Source organism: Pteronotus mesoamericanus, unplaced genomic scaffold (genome assembly GCF_021234165.1).
Source record: "Pteronotus mesoamericanus isolate MK-2021 breed Mesoamerican mustached bat unplaced genomic scaffold, CSHL_Meso_final contig_41, whole genome shotgun sequence".
Lineage (NCBI taxonomy): Eukaryota > Metazoa > Chordata > Mammalia > Chiroptera > Mormoopidae > Pteronotus > Pteronotus mesoamericanus.
Genome location: NW_026555152.1, coordinates 10,157,734 through 10,179,741, shown reverse-complemented (window position 1 = coordinate 10,179,741; position 22,008 = coordinate 10,157,734). Strand labels below are relative to the sequence as shown.

The 22,008-nt window shown below is 51.3% G+C and overlaps 1 protein-coding gene across 2 annotated transcripts in view; it reads right to left on the bottom strand.

Moving 5' to 3' along the window:
* Positions 1-22,008, bottom strand: part of TEAD4 (TEA domain transcription factor 4) — a 65,577-nt gene that overhangs the window by 16,988 nt on the left and 26,581 nt on the right. The window contains exons 3-7 of one of the 2 annotated variants that reach the window (XM_054577206.1): positions 8,249-8,313; positions 7,711-7,773; positions 2,820-2,948; positions 1,697-1,740; positions 1,131-1,186 (exon numbers count right to left, since the gene is read on the bottom strand). In XM_054577206.1, the coding sequence (XP_054433181.1) occupies positions 1,131-1,186; positions 1,697-1,740; positions 2,820-2,948; positions 7,711-7,773; positions 8,249-8,313 (357 nt within the window). The remainder of the gene's footprint in view (positions 1-1,130; positions 1,187-1,696; positions 1,741-2,819; positions 2,949-7,710; positions 7,774-8,248; positions 8,314-22,008) is intronic. The other variant, XM_054577207.1, reaches the window with a different exon arrangement.

Sequence of the window (22,008 nt, the reverse complement as noted above, 5' to 3'; positions counted from 1 at the left end):
TAATGCATCAGCAAGCTGGGTGCCGGACAGGACAGAATATACGGAGGACATGAACAAATCAGACACAGGTCAGTCACAGAAACCTGAGGGAGGGGAGCCTGAGCCACAGCCCAGAGGCAGGGATGGGTGATGGTTGGGGAGGGAAGGAGGGAAGGGAGAGAGGAGAACGGTGAGGCTAACAGACCACTGCAAGCATCACCACAGAATTCAGACTGTACCCTGAAGGCTCCAGAGAGTCATTAAAGAGTTTTACACCTAGAGGTAATATGGAGAGATGGGTGCTTTCAAAAGATGACTAGGTGGATTACAGGGTGAAGAGAAGAGACTGGAGACCCGGAGCCAGAGCTGGATAGGAGGCTGCTGCAGTAACCTAGACAAGATCTAGGAAGGAGGGAGCAGACGGTGAGGTCAGTAAGGTGAGGACCAGAGAGGGCGGACTGCGCAGGGCTGACAGAGAGCGGCACCAAGGACCCTAGGCGGGTAGCAGGGCTTCTGTCAGAGCAGAAGAGCCAGGCCCGAATGTGGGCAAGGTTACTCCCCAAGCCAGAAAAGGGCGAGGATCCTGCAGAGTGGACAATGATGAGGAACCCTCCTGAGAAAGAGGCAGGGACAAAGGTGGTCACCTGGACAGTGCAAGTGAATGAGCTCCGGCGCTGACCCAGCCGGCTGGACCTTCGTCTGCCCCACCCACGCTCCAAGCCTCTTCCCAGGAGGGTGCCTTTGCTAACAAAGGTTCCATTCCAGGCTGGGAAGTTTGAAGGACAGGATTACAGGGTCATGAAGAGGGAAGCCACCTCCTGCACCACGGTGTACGAGGCCCGCGGTAGCAGGGGAACAGTGCCCGGGGTGCAGGCACCGACCTTTACACTATGTGCACCCCTGCCAGCCTGAGCCCAGGCTGGGAAAGACAACTGGGAACCTGAGTGGCAGGAAGCGGCCTGCATGGAGAAGAGGTGTGTGTACTTGGGCAGGGAAAAGGGTGGAGCCAGGAGACTGGGGTGCATGGTCTCAGCACATGCCAGGGTGGCATCTGAGAGAGGCAGGAGGCGTCTAGCTGTCGGGCGTCTGGGATGTGGGGGCAGGAGCTGCAAGGGCGCGATGGGTGAGGAAGCTGTGCACTGCCGACCCACCTGGTAGAGGCAGTGAAGGCTGGACAGCGTAGGTTTGTTGAGAGAAAGGTTTCACACTGCGGGAGACAGGAGAAGGGGTGTAAGCCTTGGGCAGGGTGCAGCCCCAGAGCCTGGAGCAGCATCCATCACTCTGTGTGGTAGGATCTGGTGGTCTGGTCATCAGTGGCCTTAGTGGGCTTTGGCCTCCCGCTTCCTCTCCCACCATCTCCCTTGGGTTTCGTGGTTGACTCACAGACACAGCACGTCTACTGAATAACCCACCCCTCCCTTGACCCTCCCGCAGGCCGCCAGAGCCCTGGTTCCTAGCCTCCTTCCCTTGGGGTCCCAAGTTCTGGCCCTGTGACACCATGGACAGACTGATACTTGGGCAAATGCACCCAAGGGTGTCCACAATGTAGACTGAACGGCCGCCTGAGACCAGGAGAGCCTGATCCCCAAGCTCAAGGCTCTCATAGAAGGTGGACTCCAGACCGCAGCCCCGTGCCACCCTGGGGCCCAGGCTCAACTCCATGAGTTTATGGACTCAAGTTCAGCTCAGGGAGCAACGGGCAGCAGGCCATACTCACTCATGGGATGTTCCGGCTTGGCCCGGCAAAGCTCCTTGCCAAAACTGAGGAGGCAAAAAGTGTAGAGTCAGCATAGCCCATGTGCACAAGGGCCTTGGTGTGGGGAGTCAGTGCAGTGGCCTCAGCCGGCAGGTGAGGCTTGAGCCTGGACCAGTGGGTAGCAGGGCGAGAGTTAATGCTACTGTCCAGTACTTGGCGACAGCAGCACCCCAAAGTGTGTCTTAAGGAACTCTAGTCTCTGGAGATGCTCTGTTGATATGGTGCTCCATGGCAGAAACACCTCGTGTGGTAAACAGAATTTTATATGCCTCTTTTAGAGGTAGATACACAGTGCACAGCAGCATGTAAGGCTCTAACAGTCCTGGAGTTAGGAAACCTATTTAGCTCTAAGTGCCCCAAACTTACTTATGCACAGAATCACTTTGTGCCACATGTATTTAAACACTCTGTGGGCTAGTGCTCTCTGGAACACACTCTGAAAAAAATGCTAGGCAAGAGCTTCACTGAGCACAGGACAGGGCCTGTCACCACCCCTCGGACAGCTCTTGAAGACCCATTTAGTCCCTAAGCCAAGAAAACCCTGTGAGGACACAGCCCTGGAAAGGAAGAACCTTTCTGGACCATTCTGAAAATGTGACCAACCGGGCCATGCCTGAGGTCCAGGTCTTAGGCTGAAACATCTACAATCTGAACAGGACTTTGCTTGTGGACATCAGCCCTGCAGCTGGCAGGCAAGCGGTGCTGAGTACCTGGCGGGGCACAGCACGGGGCAAGGCCAGTGCTAGGGCCTCGGCCGGCCCCTCCTGGGACTTCAGCTTCCCCTTCTGTAAATGAGGCCGGCTCTGCAGAGCTCTTGGGTAGTCAGCAAAAGGGGGCGGCTTTGTCTCATGTGGAAGGTCTGCTGTGTCCCTGCCACGGCCCCCAGGGAGGCGGGTCCAACACCGGCTGAGCTGGGGCCCAGCAGGGCCCTTGGTCCTTGGTCCCTCCTTCCCTCTGGCTCTCCTGGCCCGGGAGGACTCAAGTGAGAGAAATGTGGACTGGCCAGTGCCCTGGCTCCACAGGAGGGGGAGGAGCGAGAAGGAGAGGACTGGTTTGGCCTCTGGCTCCAGGCAGCCCCACTTACCCCGGAGACTGCTGGGCAGCCAGGGCCCCGGGCGAGGGCCATTTTACTGTGGAAGGCTGTGGCGGAGATGATCTGGGCGGATGACATGGCAGCCATGCTCTGCAGGGCCTTGTCCTTAGCTGCCTGGTCCTGGGGAAGACAGTGGAAGGGACGACCTCAGCAGGGTTGCTCTGGCAGGCTGAGGTGAGGCAGGGAGGGCCTGTGGCCAGGGAAGCTGTCCCCTGCCAGTGGCCAGAGCCCTGGACTAGGCCCCAGGGGACCAGCCTTATGCCCTTGCAATGCTATTACTTTGTTTTGTGACTGAGCAGGTCATATGGTTTCTCGGATCAGTCTCCTCATCTGTCAAAGAGGCACAATATTTGCCCTTCCTATTGGATTAGCACTTAAAGAGACTTTGGAGACATCCTGCTAGATCATCTCTTTCAGTTTACTAACAACAGGAACGATTTATTTATCTAGCTAGCTAGCTAGCTATTTGACTAAAAAACAAACTTTTTATTATAGTTGCCATACAATAGCATATTAATTTCATGTATACAAAATGGTGCTTTTACATTTATATGCCTTACAATATGATCTCCATACTAAGGCCAGTAACCACCTGTCACAATGCAGTTATCGCCATATATTACTGGCTATATTCCCTGTGCCATACACTACATCCCTGTGTATGTATTTTTTTATTTATTTTATAACTGGAAGTTTGAACTTCTCATTGCCTTTCACCTTCTTCACCCTCCTGCCTCCCCCCTCCCCTCTGGCAACCACCAGCTGAGAACAGGAACCTTTTAGTCCTTGCTCACCTCCACACCTCTGGTGGCTGGGCAGCACCTGGTTCACGCTAGACGATACATAATTATCTGTCAGATCTCCTCTGAATGGTCACATGGACTGTTTGGAGGCATGAAAAGCCTCCTGTGAATTCAATGTCTCAATCTGGCCCTGTGGGTGCCCATGGCATGCCCTACCTTTCATAGGTCAGAATATAAACACTGCTGTCTGCCCTCCATGGGTCCAACCTGAAGAATGGATTCACCCTGCTCGGCCTCTAAACAAGTAAGCACTTCTGACACTGCTAACAACAACAACAATAATACTATTACAAGCAATTTTTTATACTTCTATAAGCCTGGCTCCTATCCTGAGCTCCTCAATTCCAAAGGTCTTCAAAATCGACAACATTCTATATTTTAAAAAACCTAGTGGGAATCGTGTCTGTCCAAAATAAGACCTCATATACAGACTGGAATAGCTAGTATTGTTCTCTGTGTTTTGCTTTACTGGGACTAAAAGGTGGATCATGTCAACTCAAAAGCTCTGATTAGAAATTCTATGTTTTGCCCTGGCAGAATAGCTCAGTTGGTTGGAGCATCAACCCGATATGCCAAGGTTGTGGATTCCATCTCAGTCATTGCACACACAACAATCAACCAATGCCTTGACTGCTGTGGCTCAGTTGGTTGGGCATCATTCTGCAAAGTCAAAGATCACTGGTTAGTTTCCTGGTCAGAGTCATGCCTGGGTTGAGAGTTAGATCCCTGGACAAGGCACGTATGAGATGCACCCGATTGATGTTTCCCTCTTTTTTTTCCCCTCCCTTCCCCTCTCTTTAAAGATAAATAAAATCTTAAAAAAAAAAATTCAACCAATGGCCCTGGCTGGTACAGCTCAGAGAATGATCGTTGGCCTGCAAACCAAAGGGTCGCTGGTTTTATTCTCTGTTGGGCACATGCCTGGGTTGCGGGCCAGGCCCCCAGTGTGGGGCACACAAGTGGCAACCACACATTGATGTTTCTCTCCCTCTCTTTCTCCCTCCTTCCCCTCTCTCTAAAAATAAATAAAGTCTTTAAAAAAAATAAATCAACCAATGAATGCATGAATAGGTGGAACAGCAAACTTATGTCTCTGTTTTCCTCTAAAGTAAATTTTTTTAAATGTAAAAAAATAAAATAAAGAAGAAGAAAAGAAAGAAATTCTATGTTTTAAGGGGAAAATGAGCTTTATGTAACCCCCACCTGACCTGAGCGATAAACAAGTGAAGAACTGCCGTGACTGGGTCGCTCAGCTGGTTGGAGCATCAACCCAACATGCCAAAGTTGTGCATTTGATCCACAGTCAGGGCGCACACAAGAGTCAAGCAATGAATGCATACATAAGTGGAACAATGAATCAATGTTTCTCTCTCTCTCTCTCATCAATAAATTAAAAAATAAAACAAAACACGAACTAATGGAGTTCCTTGCAGCTTACAGGCATTTTTGCGCAATCATTTCACTCAGTCCCCAGAGCCTCATGAGGGGGGCATCCCCACGGCGTGAGGCTCAGAAGGGTCCAGGTGGCCCACCCAGCCTGCCGGCGCTGTGCCGTTGTGTAACCAGAACACAACAGACCCTTCCACTTGGCCTCTCAGGGACCTTTTATGCTCACATGGCAGAGGTGGCCCATAGAAGGTCAAGATTACTATCTCACTTTGATTCTGAACATTACAGCACTCCTGTGAGGCTAGGAGGAGCAGAAGGATCCCCATGTTAAGATGAAGAAACTGAGGCTCAGAGAGGTTAGGTGACTAGGGTGCTGACAGTAGTGACAGTCTGCCCTGGGAGCCTGGCCCAGGTTGGCATATCAGTTCACCTCTGGATCTCTGCAGGTCTGGCGGGGGCTGAGCAAACCGGGGAGGGGGAGGCGAGTCAGGTTTTGACAGCACGGGTGTACACCACAGAGGAAACAGGACCTGGCCCACAAGTGTTGGGGTCATCCCCAACCCACTGCTCTTTTGAGGCCAAACTTGGGCCTTGCTCTCAGGCTGTCTGATAACCACAGGGAGCTAGCTAATAGTCAGCAGGCGTGCCTCTTCCCAAGGATACTCGCACTGCTTAGAGGCAAAAGCCAAACCCACCTGGGCCAGTCAGCCCAGGCCCTCTCCGTCCAGGACATGAACCGCAGGCAGTACCTCAGAAAGCCTGAAGACCCTGCAGTTACAACTGCATCATGAGGCCGGAGAACTCCAGCCACTCAGTGCTGGCAGCTCGCATCCCTTCCCAATAGCTGATCGAAACAAGCCACTGGGGCTCCCAGAACCACATGCTCTGCGGGTGGAGCGGGAATCGGGGAAAGTGAGGATGTTATGGGGAGTGATTATCAGTGACCAGGCTACAGAGTCAGGGAGTCACTGAATTTTGGGGGATCTCAGACACTGCCTTGCTTAACGCTGTCATCTGCAGATGGGGAGACTGACTGGAGCTCAAGAAGGGGCAGCGGTTCTCCTAAGCTCACTCAGCACAAGGGCAGGGCCAGGCCAGACCAAGCCTGAGGCCCAGAGGATTTCTGCCCGACCTTGCTCTGAGATCCCTTTGACAATACGACGAAATCCTCAGACCAGTCTCCACAGGAAAATACATATGCATGAAAATACGCATATTTAGGGGGCTAATAGCTCCCCTTTATGTATGTCTAAGAGGTCCACTGAAGGCTGTCCCTAGGCCCCAAGTTAGAGCCTATGGACAAGGATAGGTGCAATGCCTCCAAGCAAACAGGAGCCATACAGCTGGGCCCCAGCGGAATTAAAATTTCCCCTTGGTGAGTCACAACACTGGAAAGGCTGTTTTCCATACCGGTCCCCGCCCGGGGTCCCAGTGAGTCAGAGACAGACCGGAGAGGGGAAACGCAGGGCAGGCTGGGCTCCAGAACCCTCAGGGTTGTCTGGAAGTACATGTGCCAGCCTGAAGGGAGGGATGGACAGCTGAGGCCCGGCCAGTTGTCCAGGGACAAAGGGGATGGGGGACAGCTGGGCTGATGGCTGGAGGAACAGAGCTGAGTCGGCAGTGGGGTGTGGCTTCCTAGGAGTTCCCACCTACTCACACAGAGGCTCCAGAGTTGGGATCGTAGGACCATGAATTCCTGGGGCCACACAGGACCTCCGAGGTCATAGTCCAGAGCTTTTAAACAGGGTTCTGAGGGTCAAGAGCCATGGGCATAAGAGATGAGTAGGAGGAGGGGGTCTCTGGCTTCTGGCCTGTTCCTCACCAATCTAGCCAGAGTACTTTAACCAGAGTAGCTCCTTCGACAACATAGTGCGGTGATATTTTGTTCACGGGGAAAAAACCCAAAGGAGCTTCTACTGCTTTAAAAAAATGTTTGTCAACTGCTGGTCTTAGTCTAATGCCCCCAAATGTTAGCTCTTCCTACCAAGTGGCCGATCAGCCCCTGCTGTTAACACCTCCATGAGGCAGCCCTTCCTCCTAGTGCTCATCGAGAGGGGCCCTGGCCCCCGGTCCGGTCCGAGAGGCCTGCATCCTGTGGGGAGCAGGGCCGCCCTCAGGGGAATGCTGCCAGCAGCTGGCCCTGCACAGAGCAGTCACCTGTCACGTGGTCCTCAAGGAAGGGCCGATGCAGGGAGGGGAAGGAACTGCCAGTCCCAGAGAACGGGCCGTCGGGGGGAGGCCCACCTGCTCCCACCGCAGCATCCAACCCCTGCCAGAGCAGGGCCTCCCCTGCTCGACCCCTGCAGGCTCTGGCTGATGCCACCAGCCTGGGGCTTGAGGAGCTCTCAAGGGGTGGGGTCTGGAGGGCAATCTGCTGTGATCTGGTGAGGGCACTGCCCCTGGGGGAAGGGGGGTACAGCAGAAGACCGGCCTATGGCCCCCAGGACGCTGCGGAGCCTGGCAGTCACACACATGGCTCTAAGGTCAAGTGTTCCTCCCTGGGTAGACAGGAGAGGGTACAGGCTAAACTCTGCCCGCATCAACCAAGAAGCATGCTGCCTCCACACACAAGCAGTCAGCCCCTAAACACAAAGGGAAGACTCTTCCTGCTGGAAAAAGAGCCCCAACTTCCTGGAAGCAGCCCCATCTATGCCCTAAGTCCTTCCTCCCACCGCTGCTGTTGGCCTTACCTTTAGCTTGGCCTGGATCTCACGGGCTTTGCGACGAGCCAGCACCTGGATGTGGCTGGAGACCTATGGCAAGAAGAGAGGGCTCCTGACCCTATTTCCCAGATGGCCTGTGCACCCGACCCTGGCTTCCTGACCCTCAGCCCTCCATGGGCCTCCATCCACATCGGTGGATTGAAGGAGTAAATGGATGCATGAATGAGTGAAAGGAAGGGTAAGTCAATGGTGGCTCCTCAGTGCTGGCTAATCCAGAGTTTGGCAATATGTGCAAGTGCAGTGCCAGGGCTTCACTTTCTGTTCCCTGGTGACTTGAAGAAGGACGGGGAGGGGGCTGCTGACTACACAGGAAGACAAGGGATTTCCTCCCAGGTGATAGCAGCAGGGATGGCAAGGAAAATGAACCGTCCGTGGCATGCCCAAAGACAATCCCTCCAAGCCAGCCCCAGTGAGAGCCCACACTTAGTCCTGCGGAGGACCTGGCCCACCTTGGGAGCAGGCGAGTACCTACGCCGGGGACCCATGCCCATCTCCCAGGGCCCACCTGCTTCCTGGTACGGGTCTTCCCTGTCCGGAGCTTGATGTAGCGGGCAATCAGCTCATTCCGACCTGTAGAGACACCAAGAGTCATCATCAGGAGGAGGACAAGAAGCAGGCAAATGAGAGGCTCTGAGAGGTCCCATCCTACATCCTCTGCCCACCGTGAGTGGGTACTTGGGGTGAGGGCTCTGCAAGTTCCCCCCTGCCATACTTGGATACTAGGGATCTCCCAGCAGCAAGAGGGAGCTGAGGCCTTGCTGGGGGACTGGCAGCTTGAAACAAGGAGGTGCCAGGGCCACAGGCCTCCAGCTTGAGGAGCCCTCTCAGAGCTCCCTCCGTATCCACAGCGGCCTCCTCCTCCCCACAGCCCCACAGCAGCCTGACCTCTGCCCCTGTACTCCCATCTTCTCTTGCACATTTTGGGAGGCTGCGAGGAAGTGCCTGTGCCTTAGCCCTTCCCCTGTGTGACTCCCACAGTTCCCACCACCTCCACACAGGAGCAGGCCCTTCCCACATGTCTTGTCCTGTCTGTGGGCCTCAGGGAGCATGGGGGACATAATGCTGAGACACTGAGTGTCGCCAGAGAGGAGGCCCGAGGCCCTTGACTCAGATAAAGAGAAACCCAGGCCGACCGCATTCCCAGCTCCATGGCTCTGAGTAGACCAGTCAACAGTAACAGTGCTCCCTGGCCCAGCCTCCCGGAAGCAGATGCCGCATCTGAGGGATCCTGGAAAACTGTAAGGAGCCACCCATGTACCCTGCTACCACAAATGAGATTATGAAAAGGGGTTCCCTGTGTCCAAGAGCTCACCGCCCAGCTGAGGAGAGACGTGTGCTCACACAACAGCTCCAGCTTGTGCTACGGACAGGCAAGATGCAGTGTGTTCTGAGGATGAGGGGCCAGTTCAGGCTGGGTGGTCACGCAAGCCTCCAGCTGGACCTTGACCACTGGGAGGATCAGGTCATAAAGAAGGGCTTTGGGTCAGGAGAGGGAGGGCGAGAGGGTTTGTGCAGCAGCTCTCACTTCCTTGCTTCACCTTTGGGGCCAGAGGCCATGGCCACCAGCCTGCTCTGACCTGCTGGGCCCTGCGGAGCCTGGAGGGCTGTGACTGTGAATAAGGGAGCTGCTGATGCAGGGGGAGGCAGGGCGAGCGGGCTATCCGCCACCGGGGTTGTACAAAGAGCATACAGCCAAGGCCATGCTGGTCCCCCAGCTGACCTTCCCCCGCTACCAAGGCTGAATTAAGGGGCCACCCTCAGGAGGTCTCCTCTGCCAGAAACACTTGCTGGCTGGGAAGCACTGGCCTCTCTGCATCAGGAGGGGTGGGGGTAGAACCCGATCCTGGGGACACCGCCCTGCGGGCTGGTCTGCACCTAAAACCAAGGTCCCGCAAGACGTCTCTTCTCAAAGCTTTCCAGGGAAAGGTACTCCACAGGCGCTTTAGCAGTCCAGTGAGTGTCCTACCCTACGTCCAACTAGGGGCACTCATGCTATAGTTATGAAACGCTGTTTTCGCTGGTAAAGAGCTAAGTCATCACCACGGGGGACTGAAATGGGCCACAGAACTGGGAGCTGGGAGCCAGCGTCTAGCTCAGCAGCTCCACACACAGGCTATGGGAACTCTGCTGCAAGTCAGTTTCCTCGACGGACCTACAACCAGCCTTCTATCTTTAAACCTAGGCCCTTTAAAGGTCTTTCCCCCCGATTCTTCCAACCAAATTTTTACAGACTTAGGAAACAGACTTTCCCTTTGGCTCAATGAGAGCTCTCTATGGCTCAGTTTCCTTTTTTGTAAAATGAATGTAAAATACTCCAGGCCCACGTAAGCAGTCTAGTTCAGAGACCAGTCTGGGATGACAGAAAGAGCAAGGGCAGAGAGAAGGTTCCAGAGAGTCAGCAGGTTGCTTGCAGTGTTGATGGACATGGTATTGAGAAGGACAAGCTGGAGAGTCTTGGGGCTGGTGGGAAAGCTGGAGGGATGGGGAAGGCAGGGGACACTTTACTGTGGAGGGAGACCATCTGGGAAATGATCCTAGTGCTCCTTCTCCAGCCCACACCTTGTACACAGGTAGCAGCTTATCAATTCTGTCTGTCCTTTCCTGTTATATTCCCAACACCTCAGAGGAAGGGGCTACATCTCCCATCTCCACTCAGGTCTATATCTCCTGGCACCTATTTGTTGAATGAATGAATGAATGAATGAATGGACGAGTTCACTAGCAAATCCTGATGGCTCTATCTTCAAATTCTATCTAGAATCCAACCACTTCTCATCACCTCACCCTGCATGGTCCAGCCGCCCTGCTCCCTGGCTGGACACTGGTGAAAGCCTTCGACCTGATTTCCCTGATCCCAGTCTCTTCTCAGCAGTGGCCACAGGGACCCTGTGGCTCAAACACCCTTCAATGGCTTCCCATCCTTCTCAGATGAAAAGTGTCTAAGCCCCTACCATGTCCTGGAAGCCCCCACAGCGTATGTCCACACAGGCCCCAGGTCAGCACCTCTCTGATCTCATGCCACCCCCCATGGGGTCTCCTGGCTCTTCCTGGAACATGCCAAGCCCACTCCCACCTCAGGACCTTCACACATCCTGTGCTCTGCCCCAGAGACCTACATGTCCCTGGTGGCTTCTTTGTTTAGATGTCATTGTCTTGGGGACATCTTCCATGAACACCCCACTGAAAGCTGAGATCACCTCCCACGTACCCATCACTGGCCACTGTCCTCACTAATCTCTGCAGTGCCTTCTAACAATGCCACGGGATCAATGCGCTCATTTAGAGTTCTGTGTATACCCCACTTTCATGGGAGGGAGGTTCCTAGAACAGTGGTTTTTGTCTCCTTATTTACTTATTTATACTCTAAACCTAGACACTGCCTACACATAGTAGGTTCCCAATAAATATTTGTTAAATGATGTGCAAAATACATAAAGTATTAAGAACAAAATAAAAAAATCAACAATAACCCTCAAAGCCAGAAATAACCATGATTAACATTTTGGATCTTTGTCTTTCCAGCACTTATTTTCCATGATTATGAGTCTTGAAAAATGTTACGGTGTTGTACATAATATTTTGTAATCTGCTTCTCAAAACATTTTATTGAGTAGGTCTAGAGCATCACTTTTAATTATATACTATTCTGATTTATTAAGGAATTATAATATATTTAAGCAGTCTTTTACTTTTGGACATTTATAGTTACATTGCTATTAAAAATAATGTGCCTAAATCTTTATTTTTAAAAAAAGATAAAAATGTTGGTCAGATGTCCCATTAAGTACTTTAGCTTCTAAGGAAAAGGTGCAAGTCAAATAAAGGAAAAAATATTTTACTTCCGATTAGCCTGACAGAATTTTCAAAGTACCTTCTTATACTGGTCTCATTTGAGTTTTTCTATACAGGAGCACATCTAGATTTTTGTGGGGCCAAAAGCATCTAAAAACTGGAAGGCTCCCTTTGAGAAAAATAATTTAAAATATAGATATAAAATTAGGTTAAGATCATTTTAGATTAAAATGGAGATGTTCACTCTTTATTTAAAGCATATTTTATTGATTATGCTATTACAGTTGTCCCATTTTTTCCTCCCCCTTATCCCTCTCTGCCCGGTACCCCCATTCCCTCCAGCATTCCCCCTCTTAGTTCATGTCCATGGGTCATACATGTAAGCTCTTTGGCTTCTCCATTTCCTACACTGTCTGTAACCTCCCCCTGCCTATTTTGTACCTACCAATTACGCTTTTTATTCCCTGCACCATTTCCCCCCATTCTCCCTCCTCCCCCTCCTCCTCACTGATAACCCTCCATGGGATCTTCACTGCTGTGATTCTGTTCCTGTTCTTTTTTTTAGGTTCAGTTGTTGATAGTTATGATTTTGTAGTCATTTTAGTGTTCATAGTTTTGATCTTTTTTCTTAGATAAGTCCCTTTAACATTTCGTATAATAAGGGCTTGATGAAGAACTCCTCTAGCTTTATCTTATCTGGAAAGCACTTCATCTACCCTTCCATTCTAAATGACAGCCTTGTTGCATACAGTAATCTTGGATGTAGATCCTTGCCTTTTATGACTTTGAATACTTCTTTTTAGCTCATTCTTGCCTGTAAGGATTCTATTAAGAAATCAGCTGATAGTCTTATGGGAACTCCTTTGTAGGTAACTCTCTTCTTTTCTCTTGTTGCTTTTAAGATTCTCCCCTTTATCTTTAGTCTTTGGCATTTTAAGTATAATGTGTCTTGGTATGGTCTTCTTTGGGTCCAACTTGTTTGGGACTCTGGGCTTCCTGGACTTGTATCTATTTCCTTTGCCAGATTGGGAAAGTTTTCTTTCATTATTTTTTCAAATATGTTTTCAATTTGTTGTTCTTCTTCTTTTTAACAATTCTTTCTTCATTCTGTTTTGGTTGATGTTTATTTCTTCCTTTTGTCCCAAATTATTGATTTAAGTCATGGCTTCCTTCCCTTCATTGTTGGTCCCCTGTATATTTTCCTTTATTTCACTTTGTATAGCCTTCTTCTTTATGTTGCGGCCATACTCACTCATTTCTCTGAGCATCCTGGTTACCAGTGTTTTGAACTCTGCATCTGATAGGTTGGCTATCTCCTTGTTGCTTAAGTTTTTTTTTTTTTTAAAGTTGTGATCAGTCCTTTCATTTGGGCCATATTTCTTAGTGCACCTGTTATGTTGTAAGGCGAGGAGCCTTAGGTATTCACCAGGGTGGGGCAACCTGCTTTGCCATGTTGTGGTGCTCTATGTGGGGGAGGGGTCAGAGAGGGAACAATGCCACTTGGTTGGCTCTTGCCCCGCTTTAAGCCACTTTCCCCTCCCCTGCTCTGCTTCCCACAAGTGAATGGTGCCATTCCAAGGTAGACGGGCTTGTGTACGTTCTAGGACCCTGTAGGCCCCTCCAACAGACTCTCCTGAGACTGGCAGTTGCTCCTGCTGCTGAAACCCCCACAGATTTTTACAGCCAGAGGTTCTGAGGCTTTATTTTCCAGGTGCTGGAAGCCTGGGTTGTGCAGTCTGTCTCACTCCTCAGTTGTTCCTCCCAGTTTTTATCCACAGGCAAATGTGGGACCCAGTTGGCCAGCCACTGCCTCACCATGTGTCCTCTCCTCCCCAGCTGTGTGCGGGTCTCCACCCTTCTTAATGGTCTGGATGAATGATTCTTCTTTGACTCCTTGGTTGTCAGACTTCCACAGAGTTTGATTTTCTGGCAGTTGCGGTGTTTCTATTTTTAAATTGGTTGTTATTCTTCTTTTGGTTGTGTGAGAAGGTGAAACATATCTACCTATGCCTCCATCTTGGCTAGAAGTCAAGATGTCCACTCTCTTGATGGTTGTGATGGTTTCACACGTGTAATCGTTTGTCAAAACTCATCAAATTGTCTGCTTCAAATATGTGTAGTTTTTGTATGGTGACTGTACTTCAATAAAACTACTTTACCAATTTAAATTAATAGAAAATTTAGGGACTTGGAAGGGGTCCATGCAAGTGAGGGGTCCTGAAGTGTGAGCCTCATTTAACTTCATAGAAAACCTACCTCTCCCCACTTACAAAAAGGCAGGCAATTATACTTGCTTGCCAGATGATGAAACTGAGGTCAGAAAAATCTGACCTGGATCATCCACCAGCAGATCCAGGACTAACTGCCTGGTTTGAGCCCTGGCTCTGCCACTGCAAGTGGCACAGCACCTTGCACAGAGATGTTCAGTGAATGGGGACTCCTGGCTCCCAGTACAGGGGTGTTTCCTCTTTGGCAGCTGAGGTGGCCCGTGCCTGTCACCAATTGAGACCCTCCTCCAGACATCCTAGATGACCCACCTCCTGTGCAAGGAGCCCCACTCAGCCTAAAACCACCTCTGCCCTCTGCTACAGTGTTCAGGAGCTCTGCTACCAGACACGCCATCTCAAACATGGGCAAGAGGCCAGCAGTGGGGCCAAGGAGCCAAACCCAAGGGGTCTAAGCCCGGCTAAGCTGGCTGTGTATTTTTCAGATTGTACTTTTCCTCTTCCTTTCTCTGGAGCTGTACCCTCCTATCCCTTGCTGGCTCATCTCAGACTGATTTCATCTAGTCTCATTCGGCTTATCGGAGGTGATGTTAGCAGCTGAGAATTCCCCCCTGGGTGGGAGTGAAGTGCTGGGTTTCTGTGGGTGTACAGGGCCAAGGGGGACCAAACAGCTTCCTTCCTGCAACCTCCAGAGGTCCTCCAGAGGTCAATCCAGCCATCCCACTGCCTCCAGGCCAGCTGGCATCTAATCCAGGCTTACATATACATACGGAACTACTGTAGTTTTCTTTCACTCTTGTAATAATATTGTAATAACAATAATGAACATTTATTGAGCACTTACATGTGCCAGGTATGTGTACAAACAGAGAATGTATACCCCATCAGCTTTATCTGCATTTACCCTTTCAATCCTCACAATAGCTCTATACAACTGGTACTACCACCTTACCCCTACAGAGAGGGAAGTTGAGATACAGAGGTTCAGAACTTGTTCAAGGTCACAGGCCAGCAAGTGTTTGAGATTCAAATCCATGTAGCCTGGTTCCAGAGTCTATCTCCTAACTACTGCACAGCATTATTTCTATTTAACACGGGATGAAGAGCCATCTCTCTCAGAAGCAGGTGACCTCAGAGGTCCTGTCTACCCTAAGGAAGAAAAAACTGAGGCCCAGAGAGACGTCTTTCTCAGTGTTCTCAGTGTTTCTCAGAAACACGCAGTTTCTCAGTGTTCCGGGAGCCAAAAAACATCCATTTCTAAGGCTTCGTGACTACTACGCAATGACCACTTTTTCCTGTGCATGCCCTCCTCTGGCTGAGCTGGTCGCTTTCTCTGCAGGACGCCATTCTGTTCCTCCTTTCTGCATTGAACCCCAATTCTCTAAGTCTTTGCATGATGTCAGTCTTTGGTGATGTCTGACTGCCCCATGCCCTGCCCCATGCCCTGCCCCAGGTCCAGGAGGGAGAGCCAACTATTTGGGCCCAAGAGCCTGCCCACCTGTTGTCACTCTCTCATGGACAGTGGTACCGAGCACTGATGGAAGCCAAAAGGCCCTAGATAATGGAGACAGAGGAGACCCACAGAGTGAGGGATAGAGGGGAGCACGTACCCAAAAGTAGAACCCTGAAACTCCAGTGAAGGCCAGCCAAGAAGGGCAAAGGCAGTCAGAAACTAGTAGAAAATCCAGGAGTCAACGGGAGGGAAAGAGACCTGTATCGTGTCCCAGCTCTGCCATTAGCGGTAAAACCCCAGGCTTTCTCCCCTCCTTGGTTAAGTGCACATGCTGGGCGGCAGGAGGCCAGCCTGGACTTTGGTGGAGCCTAGTTGGGCAGCTGGGCATTGCTGTGTGGCAGGTGGCTTTGGCCAATTCCAGAAAGGACCTGGGTGGTGCTGGGAAGGACACTCCCACCAGACTGTGGCCCATCTGTCAGAGGACATGTGTCCAACAGCCCCCAGCTCACATCTACGGCGCCACCTCACCAGTGGGGAGGCCTGCCGATGGAGAAGGGAGCCTCAGCACGGGCTGGGGGCAGGGGCGTCCCCAATGCAGGGTCCACGGGGTGACCCTGTGTTCCCTACACACCCTGCCGGCCACCCCGGCTTTTCCTCAGCCATTCATCACCATTAAAATTGTTACCCCACCTACAAAGTCCTATCTAAGACAGGTCATTTCTGTACCTCGTTCCGTCTATACTGACTTCCTTTCCGCACCAGCCCTCCCTCTGGGCCACAAACATTATTAAGTGGCATAAAGTAAAGTAAAGCTCCTGGCACTTAGCAGAAGGTCAGTAGAGATGGCTATTATTGTTCATATCATTAACAAGGTCTTGTTATAACTGATGTTATTAGTCTTCAAAATTGAAATCAGCTGAGAACCTTAGGCAGGAGCCTCCCCACCCCATTAGTTCTCCACTTAGCCCCTGCAGGCTAGAACAGGGAGTAGGCCCTTCCTCCACAGCCCGCCCCAACCGCCAGCCCCGACCCCAGTGCCCAGGGATCAGCTGAAGCTATAAACACCTGCAGAAGGAGGAGGCTATTTGTGGGGAAACTTGTGGCTGAAGCCCGAGAAGGCAGTTATTAGGCCTGACATCTGAGCTATTACCATCATTGTCCCTGGAGGGCTCTGAGGCTTCTGGTGAAATCCTACCCAGGCTTTAAGGCCACCGGCCCAAGAAGGTTCCTTGATCCCCACCCAAGTGGGTGTGCCCACTCCTGCCTCCAAGCCCTGGTGCACGGGGTCTGTACCTTTCTCACAATCCTTGGCTAAAGTCGCTGAGCTTGTGTCTGACTCCCTCAATCAAATGTGAGCAGCATATCCCTTTCAGTTCTTCACCCCAGGGCTGTTCACCAGGCCTCTTACGTGCTCTTATCCCAGCAGCAACACTAAAAGGCAGTGTCTTCTTCCGATAAATACAGGAAAAGATGCTCAACATCACTAATAACTAGGGAAATGCAAATAAAAACCATGAAATAACACTTCATGCTCACAAGGATGACTATTTAAGAAAACAGAAAATAACTAGTGTTAACAGGGCTATGAAGAAATTGGAACCTTTGCGCATGGCTGGTAGAATGTAAAAATGGTACAGCCACTGTGGAAGATAGTTTGGCAGTTCCTCAAGAAATGAAACATAGAATTACCATAGGATCCACCAATTCTACCTCTAGGTATATACCCAAAAGAATTGAAAGCAGGAACTCAGATACCGGAACATCCATGTCCATAGAAACAGTATTTACAATAGTCAAAAGGTAGAAACACCCAGGTGTCCACCAAAAGACAAATGGATAAACAAAATGTGGCACAACCTTACAATGGAGCATATAAAAAAGAATGGAGCTCTCACACATGCCACACATAAATGAATCCTGAAGACATTGTGCTAAGTGAAATAAGCCAGTCACAAAAGGACACATACTGTATCATTCTACTATGAAGTACCTAGAACAGTCAGATTTATAGACAGGAAATCAAACAGAAGTTACAAGGGCTGGAGGAGAAGGGAATGGGGAGTTAAGTGTTTAACTGGGTGTGAAGTTTCTGCTGGGGAGGATGAGAAGGTTCTAGGGATGGAGGGTGGCGACGGCAGTGCAACGACGAAATGAATTTAATGCCACTGAACTTAAAAATGGTTAGAATGGTAAAGTTTATGTAATGTGTATCTTCCTCACAGCAACATAACCAAACAAACCAACAAACAAACCAACTCCCTCCCAAAACAGGTAGTATCATTATCATCCCATTTCACAAATGAGGAAGCTGATGCTGAGAAAGGTTAAACAACTTGCCCAAGGTCACGGTGGCTACTGGGACAGAGTGGATCTGAACTTAGGCTCGCATCATCAGGCCACCAGAAGCACAAAGTCTGGTTCTAGCCTGGAAAGGAGAGCATAGAAGGAGCTGGAAACCACAGGGTAACAGAGCCAAGGGCAGCAAAGGATCCAAGGAACGGGACGAGGAGGTGGGAGAAACTCAGGTGAGGCTCCCTGACTTGGGTCCTGTCCCCTCAGTCTCAACCTTGGTCCAGTCCCTGTTCTGCCTGTAATCAGCTGTGGCACATCTAAAATGAGGATCCCTCATTTTAGTCCACTATCACAGCACCTTGCCCAGCTCTCCCGCAAAGTCACCACACAAAGACCCGCCTCTGGGCCAATGGCATTCTCTTCCCTTGCCTGAGCACACACCTCCCTCCTCTACCAGCCCAAGCCCCACTTCCTCCCAGGAAACTTGCAAGATAACCCAGCCCTTTGCTTTACTGGATGTATGCACAGAGGAAGACAGAACCAGCCACAGCCTCTTGTAAGCAGCAGGGAGAAAGTAAGTCAGCAGGGCCAGGGCAGAGCTGTCAGGAGAGGGAAAGGCAGAGTACGAGGGCAGACGGAGGAGAGAAGTTCCCCCTCGCTCACCTCCCCACACCTGCCCACGGGGCCAGAGCCCAGGCTTGGCTACAGGAGGTCAGAATGACCAGCATGTCAGTGCCAGGGCAAAGGTCACACAGTGACGGGGCAAAAATGAAAGCAGCCATGAGCAGGAGAGGGCTCACAGCCCTGGCCCAGGAGCCAGTCCACAGTGTGGGAAGCTGGGCTCAGAAATAACAGGCGCTAATCTGTCCTCGGCTCAGCGTGTCATCTGCACGTCTGCCTGGCCACGGTCGGCATGCTGCTCTGGGTGCACCAGACCAGGGCTGGGAAGAGGCATACTGCTGTCCTCAGAGTCCGCAGGTCCAGACCCACCTCTGGGCATCCCAGAGCCAGTGTGTTCTTCCGCCCACCTGAGCCTGCTTCCTGCTTGTTCTCAGCTCCCACCCTGTGCCCCACCGGGCTGGCCCACCTGGAAAACAACTGATGGTCTCTGGATGTGGGAAGTGGGGGAGTGTAAGACCAGGGCTCTCGGGGACTCTGGCACAGAAGGAAGGGTCTCCAAAGGAAGATGAGCAGACAGCGGGCAGCAGCCTCAGTGAGATGATGCCTGAGTCAGCTTGGCAGCTTGTCCCTCTTCCTCTGCCTCCCTGGGGCCCATCCCACACACTGGGGCTGAGCTCAGAACTATATATACCTCCCAGCTGGACCAGAGCGCCTGCTGAGAGCCTTTCCATCAACTCCCTACACAGTCGTGCCTTGGCCCAGACCCCATGCCTGGTAAGAGGAGATGAGGATAAGGCAGCGTCTGAACTCCAGCAGAATCTGTACTCACGTAGGACAGGTGCTATGGGGGCTGGGAGAGGCATCGAACACTGCTGAGCAGCCTCCAGCCCCTGCCCAGAGCCTGACCCACCTGGGGCTGGGGCTGGGGCTAAGCAGGAGGCCAGGCAGGGGAGAAGAAGGGAGCAGGTGGGAAGCTTTGTACAGCTCAACGGGAGAGCACTGTGCGAGGTGGTAGGAGAGCCGGGTTCCAGCCCTGGCTCTCTCACTGACTACCTGAGAGAGTCTGGGAGAGACTCTGGGCCTTCCTAAGCTTCTCTCTGCCTCTGCAAGCAGAGGTTATAACTCCTCTCCCTCTCTCAAAAAGATTAAAGAGATAATGGATGTCAGAGGCCACTGAGTGCTCCTGTCTTAGCATAATCAAGGGAATCCTAGCCTCAGCCTCTCTCCTTCTCCCGGGTCCTCTCTGTTCCATCCCCTCACCCCATGCCCCTCCTTGTCCTTCTGCACAGGGGACACCAACATGGCCAGGACAGTTTGCCAAACACCGTTTTACCCAGCTCCACCCCCCCCCCCCCCCTCCCCCCACACCAACTCAACAGCTTTCCTCCTGCCAAACAGTTCTAGCCCGAGGCCTACCAGAAGCCCAAGGCTTGGATTCACCAAACCCTGGCTCCGTCACAATCATCTGGTGACTGAAGATAAAGTCTCTTAATCCAATTCCTTTACAGCTAAAGTGAGGATAGAAATATCTCCCCGTAACAACTACATAGAACTAAGATCCACCCAAATGTCCATCAACAGATAATGAATAAACAAAATGTGGTCTATCCGTACAATGGAATGTTATTTAATCTTAAAAAGGAGGGAAATTCTGACACACGACAGCATGGGTAAACCATGAGGACATTATTCTAAGTGAAATAAGCCCAAAACAAAAAAGATAAATACTGTATGACTCCTCGTATATGAGCAGAGTGGTAGTTGCTAAGGGCTGGGGAAGGGGTGGACGAGTTCATCTGTAACAGGTGCAGAGGTTCAGCTGGGGACGATAAAAGAGACCTGGACGTGAATGGTGGTGATGGCTGCACAACAATGGGACTGTACTTCATGCCACCGAACTGTATGCTAATGGTTAAAAAGAAACATTATGTATATTTTGCCATACTCACACAAAAAGAAACAGCTCAGCACCCAGAGCCTGGTGCAGTGTGGTACTCAGATAAATGTCAGCTGACTCTGCCACACACTGCCCTCCCCATGGGCCTTCCCAGATACCTGCAGCAACCTCAGCTCTCTCGCTGCAAAGTGTGTCCTGGGCTTCCCAACCAGCTAAACTACATGCTCTCTCCTGCACACCCCTTGCCCCTCTCACCTCCGCTCATGATCGACACCATCCACTCTCCACCAAAGTAGCAGGAATTGCCTAGGGTCTGAGAGCCTCTGGCCCTCATCAGCTCCACAGGGATGACCTATGTAAAGCACCCAATCCCACACCGGGCATGTAACAGGTGCTCCATACGTATCAGTTCTCTCCTCCACGAAGCTTCCATAGGGCCAAAAGTGAGAAGCAACCATCAGGAAAGGAAACAGTTAGAGCAGGGGTGGTACAGGGCGCTGACGCAGGGCATGGGTGCCCACAAAAGTAAGAGAGGCTCTGCGGGAACCGAGCAAGCCGCAGCAGTAGGATGGTAAGAGGTAAGCAGTTTTACTTATTGGTGACTGAGGAGCAAACCTAGGGCCGAGGTCAAAAGGAACTTGCTCGCCCAATAGGCAAAGTAAAAAGAAGACCTCATTTTGGCCTTGCAGGGAATGTTGTAGGTTAAAGCATAATGCAGAAGAGGCTGTGAGGGCTCCATGACTCGCTGGCCAGTAATAAACCAGGGGAAAGGGGAAAGGAGGGACAATGAGAGGGAGAGAAACATCGATGTGAGAGCGATACATGGATTGGTTGCCTCTCACACATCCCGAACTGGGGACCTGGCCTGTGACCCATGTATCTGCCCTGACTGGGGATCGAACCAGCCACCTTTTGCAGGCCTGCACTCAGTCCACTGAGTCACACCAGCCAGGGCCAGATGGGAATTTAGTTTGTTGAATTAAGTTGAATAGCGTACCCCTCAAAATTCTTGTCCACCTAGAACCGCAGAATGTGACATTACTTGGAAATAGGGTTTTTACAATGTAATTAGTTGTGGTGAGGTCATATTACATTACGGTGGGCCTTTAGTCCAGTGAGTAGTGTCCTTATCAGAATTCAAGAAGACACACAGGGTCACACACAGAAAGAGCACGGCCATGTGACACCGAGTCAGAGACTGGAGTGACGCAGCTACAAGCCAAGGAACACAAGGATTGCCAGCAAGCGCCAGAGCCTGGAGAGAGACATGGAGCAGATTCTCCCTCAGGCCCTCAAAAGGGATCTGTCCAGACCTGACTTCAGACTTGAGGCCTTTTGGACTGTGAGAGAATAAATTTCTGTTGTTTCAAGCCCCTCAACTGCGCAGTCATTTCTTACAGCAGCCACAGGAGACAAATACAGTCAGTCCCCACACAGTGCTCTTGAAACAGCTGGCAAGGATCAGTGCTGGGGCAGAGGCACCAGTGTGGCTGGGGAGACACTGAATGGAACCCCCTGGACTAGAATGGAACTCTCTGTTCTCAGGGGCTTCTGCCAGTTATGGAGACCTTCTCGGCTCCTGTCCAAGACCAGTGCTTCAAGCTGGGGATCCTGGGGGACTCTCCAGTGGGAATGGAAGCCTGACCCAGGCCTTCCCACAGCTGTTCAGTTTTCGTTTTACTTTTCCAAATACCCTTTCTTCCACCCAAAAGTCCACTCAGCCCCAGGCAGACTGCTTGGTCCTTCCCACTCAGCTGCTGGACATGAAGCGTTTCCGTCTCCGTATATGTGGTACTTTCCGCCCCTCGGACGGTCAAGCCTTTCCAAATCCCTCAGCTGGAATCCCGGTGGAAACACTCCGGTCTGTCGTGCAGTCCGTTCTGTGTGTGCTCACCCCCCTCCCCAACCGAACACACTGTAAGTGGGGCCTAGATCTGCCCTCTGTACCTGGAACACAGAAGGTTCATGAAGGAGGGAGTGACTCT